We start from the raw sequence: 22,587 nt of genomic DNA on the forward strand, positions 1-22,587 counted from the left end.
TATTATTATTATTATTATTATTATTATTTCATGCATTATATAATTTATTATATTTTTGTTAAGCATGATATAATTTTATATAATTGTTAACTTACCTATCGTGAGTTCACTTGTATGAAATTTTATGGAAATGATATAATTTAAATATTTTTTTTTTAATTAATTTAATATTACATTAATATTAATTATACCCTATCGGTATTTTATTATTAATGTATTTTATTTTTTCTTGATACAATTTATTATTAATGTATTTTATGTGAATTATTTGTCCTGTACTCTATCGGTATTAGATTTCTTTTGGCATGAGATGTTTATTGTATTTTATTATATTTTATATTTTGTTTTATTTCTTATTTATTATGATTCGGGACCCTTAGGCGGGATCATAGTGAATGAGAAATAATTTGATATCATAGGCATATTTTGCTGTGTATTCAGAAACATTTATTTTGTTTATTTACACAATAAGTGTGTATTAAATGTTTCTTTGTTATTTTGATACCAGCTTCTTTGCCTATGCCATTGACTTCGGTCAAAACTTTAAATGGGACAAATTTTGAGGACTGGAAAGAATCTTTGGATTTGTATCTAGCAATTACCAACATGGATTTTTCCTTGAGAGAAGCAGAACCTTCAGCTCTTACGCCTGAGTCCACTATTGTCTAGAGAGCTTCTCGTGAAAAATGGGAACACTCGAACAGGGTGTGCCTAATGGTGATGAGATATACCATGGAGAAGTCTATTCGACAGAGCATTCCGGATAATGACAATGCTAAGGATTTTATGAGATCAGTTGGTGAGAAGTTTAAGACTTTTGATAAAGCTCAAAAGGGTCAATATCTGTCACTTCTTGAGAAGACCAAATATGATGGTGTCAGTGGTGTTCGTGAGCATATGATGAAGCTTGTGCACTATTATAACAAACTCAAATCTCTAAAGGTAGATCTTGGTGATAGTTACTTGGTTTGGCAGGTTATGGAATCTCTTCCTTCTCAGTTTGATGTGTTGAAGACTTCTTATAACACTCAAAAGGAGGAATGGACAATTGATGAAATGATAGCTATTATTTCTCAAGAGGAAGCATCGATTAAAAAGACCAAGTCTCATAGTGTGCAGTTTACAGCTACTAATTCAAGCACTAAACCTGTGAAAAAGGGCTTCAAAGGTAAATCTCGTCCTGAAAAAGGGAACACAGGGAAAGCACCAGCGGTTTTGGAGCCTAAGAAGTACTTCAAGGGGAATTGTGCCTATTGTAAGAAATTTGGACACAAGATAGCTGATTGTTATATTCTTAAGAAGAAGAATGCTGATAAGGAAGGTATACTCCTATATGCTCTAGCTTGTTTTGAATCTAATGTTATTGATGTTCCTCCCAATTCTTGGTGGTTAGACTCGGGTGCTACTATTCATGTTGTGAATTATTTACAGGGGTTCACAAGTCTGAGAAAACCAAGTGATGTCGAGTCCAAGATTATCATGGGAGATAGAGCTAGAGCACTAGTTGAAGACATAGGAGTAGTTTCTTTAAATTTACCTTCTGGACATGTTTTGTTATTAAAAGACGTTGTTTATGTGCCTTCTATGAGAAGAAATTTGATTTCAGTTTCAATTTTGGACAAATGTGGCTACACTTTTGAATTTGGCAATGGTAAACTTGTTGTTTATTTCAATTCAATTATTGTTGGCTCAGGAGTTTTATATGATGGACTTTACATGCTGAATCTGAATGATATGTTTGTTAATTCTGTTACTGGACATAAGCATAGTAGAGTTGATGAAAATTCCTCTATGTTGTGGCATAGACGTCTGGGACATATTTCTAGACCTCGAATTGAGAGGTTGATTAAAGAGGGTATTTTGCATGATTTGGATTTTTCTGATTTTGATACTTGTGTTGATTGTGTTAAGGGCAAGCTTACCGCAAAAGTAAGAAATACAGGAGCAAACAGGAGTGATAATGTGTTGGAGCTTATTCATACTAATATATGTGGACCTATCACACCCACTTCCATGGGTGGATATAGGTATTTTATTACGTTTATAGACGATTATTCCCGTTTTGGCTGGATAGATCTCCTACAGGAAAAATCAAGTTCCTTGGATGCTTTTAAGTCTTTTAAAGCTGCTATTGAGTTGAAAACAGGAAAGAAGATAAAATGTGTAAGGTCTGACAGAGGTGGAGAGTATTATGGCAGATATGATGAGACTGGAAGAAATCTTGGACCTTTCGCTAGATTTCTTGATGAATGTGGTATTGAAGCTCAGTATACTATGCCTGGTACTCCTCAGCAAAATGGAGTTGCAGAAAGGAGGAATCGCACTCTTTTAGAGATGGTGAGATGTATGTTGAGTCATTCCTCCTTACCAGATTTCCTTTGGGGAGATGCTTTAAGGACTGCTGTGTATATTCTTAATCAAGTACCTAGCAAGTCTGTTTCAAAGACTCCTTATGAACTCATGTCTGGGAAGAAGCCAAGTTTGAGACATTTCCATGTGTGGGGCTGTAAGGCGGAGGTGAGGCCTTATAATCCTCAGTTAAAAAAACTTGATCTCAAGATTGTCAGTGGGTTCTTTATTGGTTATTGTGTGGGTTCTCGTGGTAGCAGGTTTTATTGTCCTTCTCACTCTATGCGGGTTATTGAGTCTGACCGTGCGGTATTCTTTGAGGATAATTTGGACAGTGGGAGCAATACACCACGACCAGTCACTTTTAGAGAAGACCGTGTTGTTATTCCCGTGCCATCCATTTATCTTCCTGCAAATAATGTCATTCCAGTTGTCCGTGATGAAAATGAATTTGTTCCAGATCTTGTGGATGCCACAACACCTGTAGTAGATGAACAAGTTCATGATGATGTTGTTGAAGAAATTTCTTTGAGGAGATCTCAAAGAGTACGCAGGTCTTCTATATCTGATGATTATCTAGTGTATCTTCAAGAGCATGAATATGATCTAAATAATGTTGATGATCCTACTACTTTTGAAGAGGCTATCTCTAGTTCTCATGGTGATGATTGGTTAAATGCTATGCATGATGAGTTAGCTTCTATGGCCCATAATGATGTTTGGGATCTTGTGGATTTGCCCCTAGGTTGTAAACCAGTTGGGTGTAAATGGGTCTTCAAGACTAAGCGTAGTCCAGATGGAAAAGTTGAAAGGTATAAAGCCAGACTTGTAGCAAAAGGCTATAGTCAGAGGGATGGCATTGATTATAAGGAGACTTTCTCACCGGTCTCTACTAAGGATGCTTTTCGTGTTGTTATGGCTTTAGTAGCTCATTTTGATTTGGAGCTTCATCAAATGGATGTAAAAACAGCTTTTTTGAATGGAGATTTATTTGAAGAAGTGTATATGGTTCAACCCGATGGTTTTGCTAAAAAAGGTAAGGAGCATTTGGTTTGCAGGTTGAAGAAGTCTATTTATGGACTAAGACAAGCTTCTAGGCAATGGTATTTGAAATTTGATCAGGTGGTCACTTCTTTTGGCTTCAAGGAAAATGCCTCAGATCAATGCATTTACTTGAAGAAAAATGGGAGCCATTTCATCATTCTTGTTTTATATGTTGATGATATTCTTCTTGCTAGTAGTAGTGTTGAACTTTTGATTGAGACAAAATTGATACTAAATAGCCACTTTGATATGAAGGACCTTGGTGATGCTTCTGTTGTTCTAGGCATTCAGATCTCTCGTGACAGGTCACGTGGCATTCTTGGTTTGTCTCAAAGAGGATACATAGATAAAGTCCTCAAGAGGTTTAACATGCATTCTTGCTCCTCATGTGCAGCACCTGTTCAAAAGGGTGACAAACTCTCCAAATCTCAGTGTCCTCAAAATGATAATGACAAAGTTGAAATGAAAAAAATCCCATATGCTTCCGCTGTTGGTAGTTTAATGTATGCTCAAGTTTGTACTCGTCCCGATATTGCTTTTGCTGTTAATGCTTTAGGAAGATACTTGAGTGATCCAGGTTTGGATCATTGGAAAGCTGTTAAAAAGGTCTTTAGATATTTGCAGGGAACTAAGGATCATATGTTGACCTTTAAGAAGTCTGATCAACTTCAGGTCATTGGTTATTCTGATTCTGATTTTGCTGGTTGCCCTGACGACCGAAAGTCTACTTCTGGCTTTATTTTTATGATGGCAAGAGGAGCCATTTCTTGGAAGAGTGTTAAACAAACTCTTACAGCTACTTCCACTATGGAGGCAGAGTATGTTGCTTGTTATGAAGCTACTTGTCAAGCTGTGTGGCTTAAAAATTTGATTTCTGGCTTTCAAATTGTTGAAAGTATTTCTAGGCCACTTGTGATATATTGTGACAACACTGCTGCCGTCCATTTATCTCAAAACAATAGAAGTTCTACTCGCTCAAAGCATTTTGATATAAAATTTCTGTTTGTTAGAGAGAAAGTTTTGGATTATCAAACTCGGATTGAGCATACTACTACAGAAAATATGTTAGCAGACCCATTAACTAAAGGCTTATCTGTTGGAGTTTTTCAAAATCATGTAACTCATATGGGTGTGGTTAAGTCTTTTGATGTATTGGGTTAGTGGGAGTCTGAGATTTACACTCTATATTATTATGGTTTTCATGAGATGTAAATTTGTCAATGACATCAGTTTCGTTACATCTTTTCTCTTTCTACATAGAGAATTTATGAACCATTTTGGGATCACATATTTATTATGTTTGTTTTTATTCTATATATTATCCATTATTTAAGAAATCTAAGCATATGGTAAGTATCCCTATCGGATATTATCTTTGTGATTTATGTTTATATTTCTTAATTGGTATTTGTACTTATGTTGCAATTGATATAATTAATTTATTTATTAATGTTATCCAAGTGGGAGAATGTTATATTTTATATAATAAAATTATATAAAATTATTATTCTCTATATAATTATTATTATTATTATGGATTAGCATTAATAATAAATTAAGTTATTCGTTAATATTAATTATTATATGGGTAATATATATATATATATATATATATATATATATATATATATATAAATTTTGGGTATTCTGATAAACGATCTGTGATGGGGTTGGATTGTTTAATAAACGGTCTGTGATGGGCTTGAATAATCAGATACATTTTGAGAGGTCCCTGGTCTCTGCTGAGGGGATATAAAACTGATACCCATTAGTCAGTTTTAAGGTAACAACGTAAAATACTTTTACGTTAGAAAATATCCATCAGAAAGAGAACAGTAACATCTCATACTACGTGCTTCCATGGATCCTTCATTAGTTCCAGGTACACAATTTTTAACTCATACTTGAATATATTGTATTATTGTATCTTATGCATATATTATTTCTATCACATAATGGTATATCCTGATTGTTCTTGTGATGTTTATATGTGTAGATAGAGCATCCTGATGAGTTAGAGGTGTTTGGTGTTCATAGGGGAAGCTAATTGCATTGTTTTAGGTTATATACATGTTAGAATTACTAATTACATTGTTGTACTATGATTTACTAGTCTGCTTGAGTTGTATGATGAATTTTACCTATTGATGTTTGGGGTTGTATATGAGTTATGGTATGATATGAAATATATGAAATTAGGGTATATAGGTTGAATTTTGTTTATCTGGAATTATTGATGTTTGGTATTGCAATTGAGATTAATTGATATTGATGTTTGTACTAAACTTGATTTTTATCTATGCTTGACATTTGCCAATGTTCTTGGGTTGTTTGGACCGGCTCGAGTAGGTATAATTATGCATAAATCATATTTTATGTAATTTTGCAGACTCGTTGGGCGAGTATTACTCGTTGGGCGAATGGGTTGATCTGTAGAATTATGTAGATTCGCAAACTCACTAGGAGAGTAATTCTTGCTGGGCAAATTTCCAAGTCAGGAACTTCTAGACCTGGGTCAGTAGTTGGGCGAGTATTACTAGCTGGGCGAGCATGGGGCAATAGTTGGGCGAGTATTACTAGCTGGGTGAGTAGTTTGAAACCTAAATTATTCCTTATGTGGTCAATTAAGTATGATTTGAATTGTTATGGATGTTATTTAAATTATTGATTGAGGAATGAGTTTATGAGCATACTAATTCGAGGAGAACTATTGGTGGTAATTATAGTGTAAGCATTTATGTGGGAGTTCAATTGGAAAGTTATCCTAACGCTCTAATGACCATCAATTTCTCAAGTAAAGAGGATGTAGCATGTGGTGAGAGGAGCAGGAGATCCCAACCTAGGGGTTTTACCTTGACGAAAGGTGTTAACGGACTTACCTTGTGTGTGTTCTATAGCTCTGCAGAGCATTGAATGCCACCACAAGTGCATAACTTACTAGAAATCGACATCAATGCTTATATCTGGATAATTGAGCTTAGTATTAACTCCTTGAGTGATTATAGATCAAAGATATGTTTTATAACATGTATCTAAGTATTTTGCATGATTTAAGTATATATGTATGAATATCTTTATTATAAATTAGCTTACCCTTCTTCTGTGTTTCTGTCTTGTGTTGTTCGCATTCCTTTTGCGATGACCAACTATCAATGGGAGCAGTTGTAGATGTGGTTGTAGTTTCTGAAGCACTTCTGGAGGATGAGGAGTCATCTTTTAGGTTGAGGAGAAGGTTTCAGTGGGAGCTTTAGTAGTGGCCAGTTTAGGTATAGATCTTATAGTTTACTTTAAGTGTATAAGTACTATATTGTTATATTCATATATTTTGTAAGACTGTATTAATATATTTTGTGCACTAGATTATATGTTTTGAAACTATGATGAAACACCCTATTTTATTAGTTTTAAGTTGCTAAAATTGGAATGTTACATCATCCCCTCACATCATCCACTCACTCTCCCTCACATCCACTCTCTAATCCAAACACTACCTAAAAGATCCAAATTCAGCCTAAATCATGTTAATATGCTTGTTGAGTATCTTCCTTCCAGGCATGTCTTTTATAGGTTTGTTTAGAGTGTTATACTCTCTTCTAGGAGAAGAAAACACAACTAACTAGTTCTAGATTGATGAAAGAATATGTTCACACTTATCTACATTAAGAACTAAACTACACACGTCATTTGGTCTCACAATGGTAAAAGAAAAAGAGCCACGACAACAAATCAAGCTCTTTAACTTTACTAATAAATATCTTTACACCACAAAGTGTGTTTTGGAAGCAACTTCTTAATTGTAACCCAAATGCACTTTGTAGTTGGACTTCACTTTGTCTGACCATAGTCACAATTCAGCAAGGGCTCGTATATATTTAACATTTCAATTTACCAAAAATAGTAAGAATCGATACATCATTATATCAACGCCCCAGTTTTTCACCCATGAGAATTCAACTTTTGAATATTTACTATTTATCTATCCAAAGCTTTAAGTTGGACTAGAGTAAACACCTCAGAATCATATGTCAATTCATTCTCAAAAATAACCCTATTTCTTTGTTTACATAGTACCCACAAGGTTTCTATCCACATGCATCTCCAAATTTTGTTCTGTTTACTATTCAATCATATAAGATCAATATGTATGAAATGATATTGTAGATCATTGTGACTAACACTAGTATTTTCAATCCATCTGTGACATTGATTCACATGCTCCATGCTATTTTTCTTCTTACACATGAATAATAATATCTTTTATTAGTAGTTTCCATATTTCATTGATCAAATCATAGAAACTCTTTAAGTCCATTCTTATTCTGCTCACGAATTCAACTTGAATTCGTCTAACTTTGATATATCATTATATAACGAAAGAACTTGGTTTATGATTTAATATCTCACTTTTACTTTTAATTCATGACTTTATCTCATTCAAGAAAACTCTCTTTTCTAGTAAGTATATATATATATATATATATATATATATATATATATATATATATATATATATATATATATATATATATATATATATATATATATATATATATATATATATATATATATATATATATATATATATATATATATATATATATATATATATATATATATATATATATATATATATATATATATATATACATATATATATATATATACATATATATATATACATATATACATATATACATATATAGATATGTATACATATATATATGTATACATATATATATGTATACATATATATATATATACATATATATATATATATACATATATATATATACATATATATATATATATGTATATATGTATATACATATATACATATATATATATATATATATTAATCAACATTTTCTTATATTTTACAAATTTTCGATTATATTTTCCACTAGTCTTTAGGTTATACAAAATAAAAATAATAAAGGTTAAAATAACTTTTTGGTCCCAATTTTCGTCAAGTTTTTTCAAACAAGTCTTAATTTTGGTTTTGTGTTCAAATAGGTCCCAATTTTCGTCAATTTTGTTCAATTGGGTCCTTTTTTACTAACACCGTTTAAATCATTAACGGCCATGAACAGTGACTGTCACGTGTCACTTCGTGGTTTTTTTGAATTTTTTTTATTTTTATTTTTATTTTTTTAAATTTTTTAAATTTTTTTTAAAATTTTGTTAATTTTTTTTAAATGTACATGTGTCAACTTAGGAGTGTGCCACGTGTCACTTCGTGGTTTTTTTGAATTTTTTTAAAAAAAATTTAAATTTTTTTTAAAATATCCACGTGTCAACCCAGTAGCGTGTCACGTGTCAAAACCAATGTTCTAAATTCAATTTGGTCCCTATATTTGTTATTTTTGTTCAATTAGGTCCCAATTTTTCTTAACATTAACCAATTTGGTCCATCTCCAAATTAAAACCAAATTTAATTCTTATATTAAAATTCATATTTTTATTAAATATCTTTATTTAATATATTAAAATTCACATCATTATAACTTTGATATAAAAATTAAATTTGGTCACATCTTCTATAGGGACCAAATTGGTTAATCTTAACAAAAATTAGGACCTAATTGAACAAAAATAACAAATATAGTGACCAAATTGAATATAGAATATTAACTTTGACACGTGGCACACTACTAGATTGACACGTGAACATTTAAAAAATAATTCAAAAAAAAATCAAAAAAAAATTCAATAAAATAAAATAAAAAATTCAAAAAAATCACAAAGTGACACGTGGCACACTCCTGGGTTGACACGTGTACATTTTAAAAAAAATTAAAAAAATTAAAAAAAAAAATAAAAACCAAAAATAAAAATAAAAAAAAATTCAAAAAAACCACGAAATGACACGTGGCAGTCAATGTTCATGGCCGTTAATGATTTAAACGGTGTTAACAAAAAAGGACCAAATTGAACATAATTGACGAAAATTGGGACCTATTTGAACACAAAACCAAAATTAGAACTTATTTGAAAAAACTTGACGAAAATTGGGACCAAAAAGGTATTTTAACCAATAATAAAATACAATTGGTAACAATTAAATATATGTCACAAATTAACACGAAATGTAATCAACTAAAGATTCATAATATATATTAAATGTTGATGAAGAGATAAGTACTTAAAAAGTAGTAAAAAGTCAATAACATTTTAAATCGTCTGACAATTCAAATTTTAATATAATGATTATCGCCTTCTTTGAATTACATATTAGTTTGATAGGGTTAAACTAAAAACTATATTAGTTTATTTTGATCTTTTTTTTTAGTTTATCCGAGTTGTTCAAAATTAATGGACTAACTCCTTATGTCAATGTTTTACAATTATTATTTTTTACTAGTAACACAATCTCTAAGATTTTGTTATATGTATTTAAGAAGGAAATAAATATTTGAAAATTGATTGTTCGTTCCAGTCCTTTTAGAATACACAGTCCTAAGGGAATATTGAAGATGACGTACATGAGGAAACTACCTTGAGCATAATCTAGTCGGACACATGCCAATCTTGTAGGATGACATGTAGTCAGACTAGTCGGCTAAATCACATAAGTAGTGACGGATCTTAACCAATAATGTTGGGGAGCTAAGATAATATACTCAAAATTAAAAATTTATATATTTAATTATTGTCGTTAACACAATAAAAATGAAGAAATAATTTAGTATAACCATGTATCTATAAAAGAAATCACACATATACAAAGGATTGTCCTTCTTTTTCAAATCTTTGAACTCATTCATAATTGAGTCAAAACTAAAATTTTCAACTATTTCTTTTTCAATGTAAATATAAACATGTTCCAAAGAATTAATATAAAACACGTTCCTCTAATCAAACAATATGATCATTTGTATCATGATTCAGGATACATAAAGCTAAGATATTGAATTTGTATTGATTTCATCTTCACCAATAGATTTCTTTTTATCACTTTTAAGAAATAAATCTATTCTTTTATTCTTCATCAATATACCTATTTCTTTTTTAAGTTTAAGATTAAAAAATAATTTATCATATTTTAATTAAAAAATAAAAATTAAGAGTTACTAAAAGAAAAAATCAATGACAATCAAGTCCCATTAAAAGATGATCATGAAAAAACACATAGTACAATAATTTTTTTCTATAATCATAAAAAAAATTAATATAAGGCTTATGTGATAAAAAATAATGTTAAATATTAAACAAATATTTCACTATCAAATAATGAGAGAGTTACCTTTTTTCTTCACAAATGAAAGAGAACAAATGATAAATGAAAGCAAAAAGAATAAGTTTATATTTAACTGCTTTTTTTTATTCAAAACAAAAAGAAAACATGACAGAGTGTGAGATCAATATAATTTGTAGAAAACTTAAAAAATACAATAAGAAAGAAAATAAAAAATATCTTAATAAATATTTGTATTCTTCATTACATTTGATTTTATATTTTATTATTTATTAATGTTATGTCTTATAAAATAAATAAAAAAGACACCTCATTTTAACTTCTATCAATTTCCAATATATGTTACATATAATTAAAAAATTAAAAAAATTAAAAATAATTAATATATATATATATATATAATATAAAAAATTAAAAATTGTGGGGATCACGACCACCCCTGCCCCAATGATCCTCCGCCATTGCACGTAAACCTACTTACTTTAAACGAAGGTAACTCAAGATTACACAACTTATTATGCTTAGTAGTTAATTAAGTCAACTAAATCAAAGCCTAACTAAGTAAGGCCCATGAACCTTAACATAAAAGGCACACTTTATGAAGTATATGTTTATGTTTTTATTCTGACACCTGACTTCCGTACCTCGAATTAACTATGACATCAAATTATTTTTTGCTGACACCTTTTCTCCTGACTCGAGACCACAGGACGATATACCTTTGAAGTGAAGATTGTGAATTCCTGAATCTTGTATAGGAGACTTTACATTATATACATCATCCCCATAAAAACATAAATTTTACAAAAAGTTATATGATTTCCTAATGTACCTTTTATCTCTCTACTTACCTATTTGTTTAGTCCTAAATATGTTTAATGCATCTCTAATTTTATAAAGTGATAAATAATTTAAAATAAAGTATTTATTTCACACTCATAAAATGGAATAAACTATTCCTCTAAAACATAGTACAAAATGGGGTGTTAGAGTATTTTATCAATTAATAATGCTAAGTACCCAAGCATCATTTGCTATCTCTCACCTTGTCATATGTAGACTTTTCTACTCCAATATTTCAGCAATAAGATAGAACACAAATTCACTATCATTAGTAAAAATGATCAGAACTAGTCCCTATGAGATTAAAATAGTGAATGAACCTCATCCACATGCATACATCTTCATCAACAAGAATGCCATGACATGTGTCCTTGAAAACGCATGTTGAAGGAGGAAAATGTGAATCTCATAATCATGAGAAGAAATTATGCAATGGATTGAGAAACTATATAAGTTACAAGAGTTTGAGAAAAAATATATTAGCATTTGATCAAAACCTAAAACAACACTTGATTTTCACAAACAAACACTTCAGTACAAGAATCAAGATGGACTCCCAAAACACCCAAAACTTGAGCTACAAAGCTGGAGAAGCCCAGGGTGAAGCTCAGGTCTTTCTTTAACTTTTTCTCTCTATCTCAACCAAAATTTGCTAAGAAACATTAACCCTTTTTTATTTCAAAATTATCTCATAATTTCTCTAAAATATATGGAAACATAGTTGCATGTGTGACTTTCTTGCTCATTTTTAAAATATGTTGTTTTAGCTTTAACTTTCTTTCAAAATTTTAGTTGTTTTAGAATTTTAGTATAAATATTGTTTAAGTTTTTAGTTTTGCATCTACATGTGGGTGATCAATTAAACCTATATTTAGAGGAATATTAATAACTTTGTTTTTTTTTGCAGTGTACATATAAAAGTTTTTCTTTGAATTCTTTTTGCTGATTTTTTTGTGTTATTCCTTTGATCTTAAAATACACAAAACAAACACTGTGATCTTAAAATGCACAAATAAACATATTGATTTTGACGATTTGAAATATATTAAAAACTTTTTTAACATGTCAACGTTAATATATTTTAAAAAAACAATATATTTTAACACATAATCTGAACATCATTTTCTTAATGAAATTTACATTAATGAGAACAAAATTGATTACATGACACATTTTAAGACTATCTAATAATTTTGAGGACACTCACAGAAGGTTTTTGGTGGCAATAATTGCAGGAAAAGACCAACACCATGATGGACAAGGCTGCCAATGCTGCTCAATCTGCTCAAGAATCCTTGCAAGAGGTTATTATTTTCCAACATTAATTATTGTATTCAAATAAATTTATAATGATGTGATTATCCATAATTTACATGCAATTATTAAAAGAAAGTGTATATATTTTGTTATGTATATAGGTTGGAAACCAATTGCAGGCTAAAGCACAAGAAGCTGCTGAAGCTGTGAAGAACGCAACAGGGATGAACAACAACAAATGAAGATTAATGGATCTTTAGTTTCCCTTCAAATAAACCCTGTTTGTGCTGATGCATATATTTTACAGGAATATTGTTTCATTCTTTTTCAAATGTAATTATTTTCTATGTTGAGTAATTAACTCAATCAAATATTAGTAACGTTGTTTCATAGTTGAATGGTTGTGACATTCTCTCCTTTCTGAAATGAAATAATTCATCGTTAAAGTTTTTTTTTTTTTTAATAAAGATTAGAATATGATAAATATAAGCTTTATTGAAACAATTAATTAAAATATATAGCTTTATTGCTTCAACAAATACATCATTCTTTTTACGTTGCAAATGACTTAGAAATCGTTTATTTGAAGGAAAGATTTAACATGGATATTGAGTAATATTCTATGTTTGGAAAGGGATTTTAAAATAGCACAAATTTTGAATTTCTTTTATTTTATTTTATTTTACTTTCAAATATTTTATTTCAATGAATGAATACAAGTTTTTGAAATTTCAAATTCTTTGGTCTGGATGCAATAATTTAATTTATTTAATGTGCAAAATATGTTTTCTTAAAAGTATATTTAAAACTGAAAATTTTCTATATTAAATTTTATGAAAATAAAAATGAATCAATTTTCAAATATATGATAATTAAAATTTATACATAATATTCAATATTCAAAAAATAAAAATATTAAGGTTTGTATTAATGCTACTAATGAAAAGAAAAAGAATAGAGAGTACAAATAATAATTTTGATCCCTTAACCCTAAATGTAATAGACTAAATTAATTTTTTTATAACTCTTTAATTTCTCAAATGTACTATTTAGAATTCTCTCTATAATATGAGATACTAAAGAGTAAATAATATAAGATATTATTTCAAATTCAGGGTTTGAAAACATAATCAAACTTTAATTTATTCTAATAAATTTCAAATTCTTCTTAAATACCCATATTTAGCTTTTTCATGTTGTATTTTCTACTTCATTTAGCCATGACTAGAGATGTCAACGAGGCGGGTAGGGTACGGGTAGTAGCTCCCCTGTACCCTACCCGCTAGATAAATATCTGCCCCGTACCCGTACCCATATCCGTCGGGTATCCGTTATGCGGGTATCCGTCTATTTTTTTCATACTCGCGGATATCCACGGGTATCCACGGGTATTTACAAAATTATTTAAAAAATAAATATTTAATCATAAATTCAAATAAAATAAAATAAAATTCATCACTGTCATAAATTTTAAATAAATTTTAAACTAACTCAAGTCCAAATAATTATAAAAATAAATATAAAATGACGTTCAACATGATGGAAATTCTTTAATTAGTGTTTTGATCAACAAGTCCATTTTCTCCGATTGATTCCCGAAAAATAATCAAATAATAAACCTCAACTGTCACGTGCCAAATATTCTTATTTTGATTCCATCATTTGACAACAAGCATACCATAAACGTCACTATCTATATATGGTTTGATGTATATGTCCAATTTCAAAGAAGGAGAAGAGAAAAATGTTAAGGGATGTACTTGAAAGAAGACAACGTACCAATACTTAAAGTTGGAAGAATGAAGACAGAAGACAAGACGTGCAACTTATAAAAAATTAGGACAAAATTTTTTTTACTAATATATATATATATATATATATATATATATATATATATATAAGGGTATTTTTGTGAATTAAAGTTTAACGGGTACGGGTATCCACGGATATGGATACTATGATACCCGTACCCGCCCCGTTAACATGCGGGTATCAAAAATACCCGTACCCACAGGTAGCGGGTATCCATTTTTAATATCCATTTCTTATCCATTACGGATTTTATCCGCGAATACCCACGGGTACGGATATTTTTGACATCCCTAGCCATGACTTTGAATAGTAAAAATATATTTCGTAACACATAGATTAAACTTAAAACCAAATTAATAAACTAATTTTTGAGTTCGGAATCTCTGTTCCATTTTTGGTGCTGTCTATATTTGAAGGCACAAGAGGAACTTATAAAATTAATTGGTAAAATATAAAATGACATAAAAAATACAAATACATAAATTTTATTATATTAATAAAATTTATATTTCTAAAAAATATATTATTATGAAATTATAATTTTTGATTTCTTTAAAAAATAAGTAAGTTTTTATTCAATTTTTTAATATTTCTATATTTTTTGTAAAGTTGCTTAACTTTTTATTTGAATAAGTATTTTATTTAAAGCAATTGATATAATAAATATTGGTCAAATTTAAATTTTACTTATTTTCAAAAAAATTTATTTTTTAAGTTCAATTAATGTGTTACTTTAGAGTTTTTTTTTTATAATTTTTATTGTTTGTAATTTTCACATAACATCTTGTAATTAAATATTAGTAACGAGAAAACAAATACAAAAACTAAGGATAATAAAAAATAAAAAAATAACAATAACAATAAAATATATTAAAATATATAAGAATAAAAAAAACAATTAAACTACAAATTAAAAGCTAGTTAAAATATCCTACCAAACATTTTGTGCTAATTAAACGAGTCAAATAGGTTACAAACCAACTCTCCCAATAGTCTCTAAGACGATGTAAGGACAAGAGGAACTACATTCCTCACCATTTTGATTTAACAAAACATGAAGTTTTTCATAACAACATTAAAAGTTATGACAGAATAACAATAGTTCAATTTATTAACAGTGAACTTCGTTTATATTAATTTATTAAAAGATTTGCAATTTGACATTTCTTTAACAAACGACCCAAAAATACAATATAAGTTACTGAATAACAAATAGTAATTCCCTACTATCTCTATTTGTGGCTTTTTTGGTGAGAACATATTCCTCTACAAACAGTTGAAAAGTGATTCCTTTCTCAGTTGCACTCAAACAGAATGTCTTACAACAAAAGCACTTTCTCCTTAATATACAATAACAACAATTTCTGAAGTAACATTACCTTTATAGAGCAGTAAAAGAGAAAAAGAAATGAGACCCACATGAGGCTCTAGGCATGCAATAGATTTTCATCTTCATTGAAGCCTCTTTTTAACTCTGAAAACAACAACTACTACAACTGTACATAGTATGCAACATACATGATCACAACATACAATTTGAGGCCATGATTTTCACAGTGGATTAGCACCCAACATGAAAGAGAAACCTTTACTAAGAGGTCCTGCTCTCAGGTTTACCAATAGTTCTACATGTCTAACAAATGCTCTCACTTCAGTTGCTCTCACCGGGAAGCATTGGTTTTTCAGAAAGCTCTCTAGCTCCCTTTCCAGTCTTCTTCTCATACTCTTGTTTCAATTCCTCCAAACGCTTTGATATCTGATGATGAGAACCATATTACAGACTTGTAATTTTAAAATTATACAAAAGAACTATACAGTGTAATAACATCACAGCCATGTAATAATGTAATGACCATTATGTATTTAGTTAGTATATGGTAAATAACTAATTAAACAAAAGTGTAAATGATGAAGTAGGAGTTCTACTGTTTAGACAGAGGAACAGAACTATACATAGTATATGATGATCTGGTTATAGCCGTTTTGAATACAATGGTCATGAAATGTGAGTCTATAAATTGTATTGTTTATTGTATGAAAACAACAAGAGGTGAATCAAGTTTTTTCACAATAAAGAAGTTTGTTGTCTACAAATCCAACAACCCAAATATATACTATTTAAGTCTTGGAGTTAAGCAAATCTAATGAATCACTTAAGGTTTAGGGTTCTCAATGCATTTTCACTTTATCTAAATCTTTTATTTTTCTTTTACATTCCAATAAACTACCATACAACCTGTTTGTTTATAGGAATTTTAACAAGTTTTATTTCAATGATTTACTGTAGATACCTAATTTTCACATAAATTTGCCAATATTGGCAGAGTTAAAAGTTTGGACGGCAGACAAAAAAATTAAAAGGAAGTCATTTTCGTGAGACTTTATCTAGAAATTTCAAAGTCCTGGACACATGCCTGGGGTTGCAAGGCTGTAAACAAGGTACTACACCAGATAATTCAAAATTGCACACCTTTAAAAATGTTGAGATGCTTGATAGCACTCTATTTGAGACGCTTGATACCCATGTCAAGGAGATTGGAGAAGAAAATGTTACTCCTAGTTATCACAAATACTAGAAGAATTATGTCTTGGTTGGTAAATTGTTGGAAGAAGATCCATCCATATCAGACACAAATGGTTTGTTACCTCTTATTTATCATTGCAAAGGTAGTATCAAGAGACAGGAAATTTGAAAAAGATGTTCACTTCAGATGAATAGAGCAAGAACAAATTGTCTACGTGCCCATAATTCTTCCATCATTGAGTTATAAAAGAAAAGAAAGTGACTTAAAATGTAAACATTGTAACTTAATGCAACATAGAAAGCAGTCAGATGTCTCCCCTGTGGTTGTAGTTTTCCTTGATTCTTTGGCAAAGTCATCACAAAGAGTCCACTTACACTCTTATAAAAGAGAAAATCAATTAAAAAATTTTGTTGCAGATCTTTACATGGCACCAACCATTTGATGTAAGCATACAACTCATTTTGTAACCTCTAAATCATATTCCATTTTTGAGTTGGAATAATAAAACTCTGGATTCAAAAAGTGACTAGTTGCAAGCAAAGGGCAATGAAATTGGCATGTCTATCTACTATTAATGATTATAAATACATCCTTGTATTATTGAAAGATTTCATTATTATTTCCTTGGCTATCTCCATTATTTCATATATGTAGTTCATAGCTACTTTTCTTTCCCTATCCACAAGACTCTAGATAAACAAGGGAAGTCATTACTTTGAGAGTAAAAACCAAATGATTCCAAAATGATGATATAAGAATAATTTTTTTAGCTTCCCTCCACTTAGCTTTCATAGACAGCTCATTATTGCTCCATTCATTTTAAGTGAACATCTTTTACAAATTTCCTCTCTCTTGATGCAACCTTTGTAGTTATAAATTAGAGGGAGCAAACCTCGTAACCATGTGTCTTACCAATTCCCTCTTATATGTGAATTGTCTGAACAAAACCCAAGGAACTAGAATAGTTGTGTAAATAAAGCCAACAAGACTAACTTCCGTTTTAATTGTCTTATCTATCTAAGGAAGTTTTACAATGTCCTCAAGCATAAGTTTATGCAATAGGTAGCACAAGGAGTCCAATATAGATGAAGTCTTCTCTGTTCAAACAATTTACTAGCTAATAGGGAGGGTGAGTGGGGCAGTGCTGAGTAAACAGGAAATTGAAAGAAAAAAGAAAAGAAAAGAAAAGAAAAGAGCACTTGCATTCAGCACTGGTGGGGGTGGCACTGCACAAAAAAAATAAGTTGGATGCTAGGTGGATACCTTCAAGTTGGGTACGGTTAAAATTTTGCTCTAAATATTTGATTTTGCCCGAGTTGTATGGCCTAACCCCCTTTTCTTAAGAAAAAAAAACACTTCGACAACCAGGAAAAAAAGGGAGATAGAATATTAAGACTTCTCCTTCATTTCACAAAGGACCACCGAGCCACCAAGTCGCCTCTCCACAATGCCCAACGCAACCACCATGCGAAAGACGATTTGTTGCGGTCATGCTGTGGCTACTTGAGAGATTGTATCAATACTATGATTACTTACCACTTAATCAACCAAATCAATAAATCAGAGTTTTCTGAGTAACAGAAAGTACAACATTCAATTTTACAAGTAACTTGGAGTTTGGCAAATAAAAATGCGTTTTGTTTATGAAGTGAAGGAAACATAACAAGGTCGCATGTCATTCATAGTCTATGACAAAGAGGAGAACATGTGTTTTTGGGTATGTAGAACTTAAAGAAAATAAATAAAAAAAACACTGAAAGAAAGAGAACCTTGATGGAATAAGCAAGTGGTAACAACGTATCCGGATTCATTGCATTCCCAGGGAAGTTTTTCAAAGCATGTATGAGTTTTTCAAAAGGTAGTTTAACCTGATAAACAAACAAACACAAACAGTGAGTAGAAGTTTGCTTTGGTTTACAACAGACACAGGTCACATGATACTAACCAAGTCATCGTGGCAGTACTTTAATAGGGCCAAGCCAACTTTGAAGACAATTTTAACACCCTGAAGGATAAGAAAGTGATCATTATAGGCTCAAATTTCTAACCAATATATGGTTCTTCAGACAGAAAGCACTGCTAACCTCGTAGAGAAAGACATCCCAAATTCGAAGAGCCAAATGAAATGGAAAGGAATATGAAAATACAGTTATAAACCACTGGCTAGCATACATGCTAGGATTTATCATTTCGTTGGAAAAATGTTCGCCCAACTTTGGTAGATGCTCCCTCACCAAGCATTCAAATTGAAAGAGGTATTGTTGTACCAGAGGCAATCCTGCCTGCAATCAATATAACAGCAGTTTTGCTTAGACAAGAATTATTACCATCAAAGTAAAATTTTAAAAAGAAATACGCAATTCTTTGCATATCCTAATCTTTCCTCATAGAAAATCATGTATCTTATATGAGAGAGGGATAACACATATACACCATCAATAATCCAAACAAATAAATGCATAGAACAAAACAATTACCAAATACAAGCCTTCCATTGGGGCATGAACAGCTCCTTTCAACAATGCCACCAACAACCAAAATGCATCCTCCTCACTCATATAAAGAAGCAAAAGCCCCGCTAAAAACCCCATTCCCTGGATTTTTAAAATGATCAATATTATGAATTTCTTCACAACAAGCACAAAAACGGTGATGAGTTCCTGTGTAAAACCTGAACATATCCAACGTTTCTGTCAAAGACAGAGTAAGCCTTTAGAACATTGTAGAGGGACCTCTGTCCAGGTCCATGTCTCTGTTGGAAGAATACATGAGAAGGGAAGGTTCGAGAAATGTCTCGAATTATATCCAGTTCAGAGGCTGATGTCTCATAGATGACAAGTTGCTGCAATAAATGCCATGTCTTGTCAAAGCAAACTCCAAAACATGTAACAGTTGTGTAATAAAATTCAAGATAATTTCATAAAGAAAAGGAGGAAACTTCAGTGTAGAAAACCACGTAATTCACACTATCTCTTCAATTTCATACAAAATTCTTAAAGATCAGAGTAAAGAAAGAAAAATGTCTGAATTTGAGTAAAATTGTATAGATAAGAGATCAGCAATATATATAGCTGAGAAAGATTAAACATACGGCAATTGATAGCTAACTAACAAGGAACAGAAAACATAACAGATTGTAACAGACTTAACTAAATACACAACTGTTCAATCATTACAGAACATATAACACTAACCGTTTTACATAGTTAAATACTACTCTAATAATAATAAAAATGATTCTTTAGGAAGACAACTTCAAAGTAGAATTTCAATTATAGCAGTCAAATAAAAACTGATCAAATAACTTCAAATATCTACACATCCATATTTAAAATACTACTCAAATAATAATAAAATGATTCTTTTAGGAAGATAACACAAAAGTAGGATTTCCTTGCAACAGTCAAATAAAATTGATCTAGTAATTTTTCTTAGAAAATAGACTTTAAGTCTAACTCAACCTCGAAAAATCAACTTATAAGATGAGATATACACTCACTTATAGAACATGTGAGATCTTAACCACACCCTTAACAACAAGGACTGGACATCTCGAGCACATCACTACATATTTGTGGGTAGTCCAATAGCAGGTGTGGTAGGTCCAACAAATTTCACTAGTATGGACTCTGATACCATATTAAAAAGTGGACTATAAGTCTGACTTAACCTCAAAATTAACTTATAAAGTAAGATTTACACTCATTTATATACCGTAATTTGGTTATATATTTGGTCAATGTAGATTCTTCAACAACTTCAAATATTTCCACATCCAAATTCAAAATAATTTATAACCTACATTACCAAGAAATATATTGTTCAACTCAAACACCACACATGCCCAACAGGGTGGTGACACTACAACAGCAAGCACAAATATACAAAGTCATAAAAAGAAGATGAGCAAATAAAAATGAGAATATTCTTCAGTTCATATTTATTGGAGAACTATAACAAACAACAGCGAGACAAGCACTGATCATAGGTAACACAATGTTGTACAAAATGTATCATAATTTTTCATCAGTATAATTTAACTTGATTACCTCATAAACTCCAGGGTTCATCAGCAATAGGTCTCGACTTCCAGATATCAACTGCCAAACAAGACCCCTTAAACAATCTGGAATTCCTTTCCTTATACGCCTTTTAACAACATGAGGTTTTCTCCTTAGATAATGCTTCCAATCACTGCCACCAACCCCAATCATCTTCCTCCATTTTCTAACCCTTCTCTCCTCCTTATATCTGATGAATGATAGATGTAATATAGGTAAAAATCACTGGCTATTTATTTTAAGCTCATAACACAGAAAAAACACAAATCAACAGGAGGAAAACAAAATACCTCTCATACTCATAGGCTGATCTACTTTTGATTAAACCATCAGAAGTATTATCCGGTTTTACAAAACCAAATCTATCTACTGCTCTTGGTGAAGGAACTGGACCTTGTTCATAGTCATCTAATCTTTTCTTCTCCATTCAAAAATCACAAATCAGCTCTCTCAAATCAAAAGACAAATGGTTTCCCTAAACATCACTATGAGGAAAACCTGAAAATAGATGCACAAAAATATTGATATTACTATCAATTTACAAAATTTACTGAAAAATGCATAAGTTTCTCATACACATAGTTACAGTATTTGCTCATTTAACTTTAAAGCATGCAATGCAAGTATGTAATAACTAGAATAACTGTATTGTGAGATTTCAGTTTGCTGTGCCATAACCCATAAGCATAAAATAAACAACGCAATCAAAAACCTTATCAGATATCTTTATATCCTAATCCTAGTTACCAACAGAATTGCATTAATTAAGGTGTCAAACAGGTTGGAGTAAACAGTCTACACACTAACAATGTAAATAAGGTTCACATTGACATCCAATCACAGTGACAATCACAAACTGACAGGTATGTAAATTTGATGACGGTCATAACAACTATCTTCCAGGACTTACAAATAATGGTTTCTTATCGGTCAAAAGTACGAAATCTTTTTTCCATTCAAAATTAATCAAACTCAATACCACGATAACAGTTACTGTGCCAAATTCGTGGAAATTTAAAATATACAGGGGAGAAGTAGCTAGAGTTGATGGTGTAATTTAAGAATTTAAACATTACTATGCCCAATACACACACCAAAAAGCTTAAATTTTTTCATCTTTCGTTATCCGTACCATCATTCCGCTCGAACCCTATGCCCATTGCTTCTAATCTGAAGAAACCGCAGATTATTGGACCCTATGGTGAGATAAGAAACAGAAGGGGCACCCAAATTGAAAATCCCCCGATCAAACAAGAAAATGGGTGGAAAAATCAAAGATCAAAGGTTGAATTGGTGAAAAATTGAGAATTGGTAAACGAAGGAAGGGTGTTATTGAAATTGTGGAATTTCCAAGGAACACAGAAACAAAAAGAGGAGGAATGGGGCTGGCCGGCAAAGGCAACAACCTCGGAAGTGGGAAATGACAGAGAGATGGGCGTTGTTTTCAACAAGAAGAAGAAAAAGAAGAAAAAAAAGTCAGTTTATTTTTCAGTTTTCTTTC

At 30.7% G+C, this 22,587-nt stretch overlaps 3 protein-coding genes across 3 annotated transcripts; 2 read left to right on the plus strand and 1 right to left on the minus strand.

The window, feature by feature from the left end:
- Positions 1–375: 375 nt before the first annotated feature.
- LOC114180453 (uncharacterized) lies at positions 376–1,460 on the plus strand. Its single transcript, XM_085672224.1, has 2 exons — positions 376–1,321; positions 1,432–1,460. The coding sequence occupies exons 1-2, from the start codon at positions 715–717 to the stop codon at positions 1,458–1,460; spliced, it is 636 nt and encodes a 211-aa protein (XP_085528350.1). The 5' UTR covers positions 376–714.
- Positions 1,461–11,883: 10,423 nt separating this feature from the next.
- On the plus strand, positions 11,884–13,080 carry LOC114182106 (uncharacterized). The gene is made up of 3 exons (XM_028068863.2): positions 11,884–12,042; positions 12,667–12,735; positions 12,850–13,080. Exons 1-3 carry the CDS (start codon positions 11,980–11,982, stop codon positions 12,928–12,930), a joined length of 213 nt encoding a protein of 70 aa, XP_027924664.1. The 5' UTR covers positions 11,884–11,979; the 3' UTR covers positions 12,931–13,080.
- Positions 13,081–15,771: 2,691 nt separating this feature from the next.
- Positions 15,772–22,587, minus strand: LOC114182467 (Ypt/Rab-GAP domain of gyp1p superfamily protein). Its single transcript, XM_028069342.2, has 9 exons — positions 22,219–22,587; positions 21,377–21,584; positions 21,075–21,276; positions 19,697–19,867; positions 19,503–19,619; positions 19,110–19,307; positions 18,971–19,030; positions 18,795–18,893; positions 15,772–16,256 (listed from the first exon to the last, which is right to left on the minus strand). Exons 2-9 carry the CDS (start codon positions 21,511–21,513, stop codon positions 16,152–16,154), a joined length of 1,089 nt encoding a protein of 362 aa, XP_027925143.1. The 5' UTR covers positions 21,514–21,584; positions 22,219–22,587; the 3' UTR covers positions 15,772–16,151.

Source organism: Vigna unguiculata, chromosome 4, assembly GCF_037176805.1.
Source record: "Vigna unguiculata cultivar grain cowpea cultivar isolate G323 ecotype 2 chromosome 4, ASM3717680v1, whole genome shotgun sequence".
Classification (NCBI taxonomy): Eukaryota; Viridiplantae; Streptophyta; class Magnoliopsida; order Fabales; family Fabaceae; genus Vigna; species Vigna unguiculata.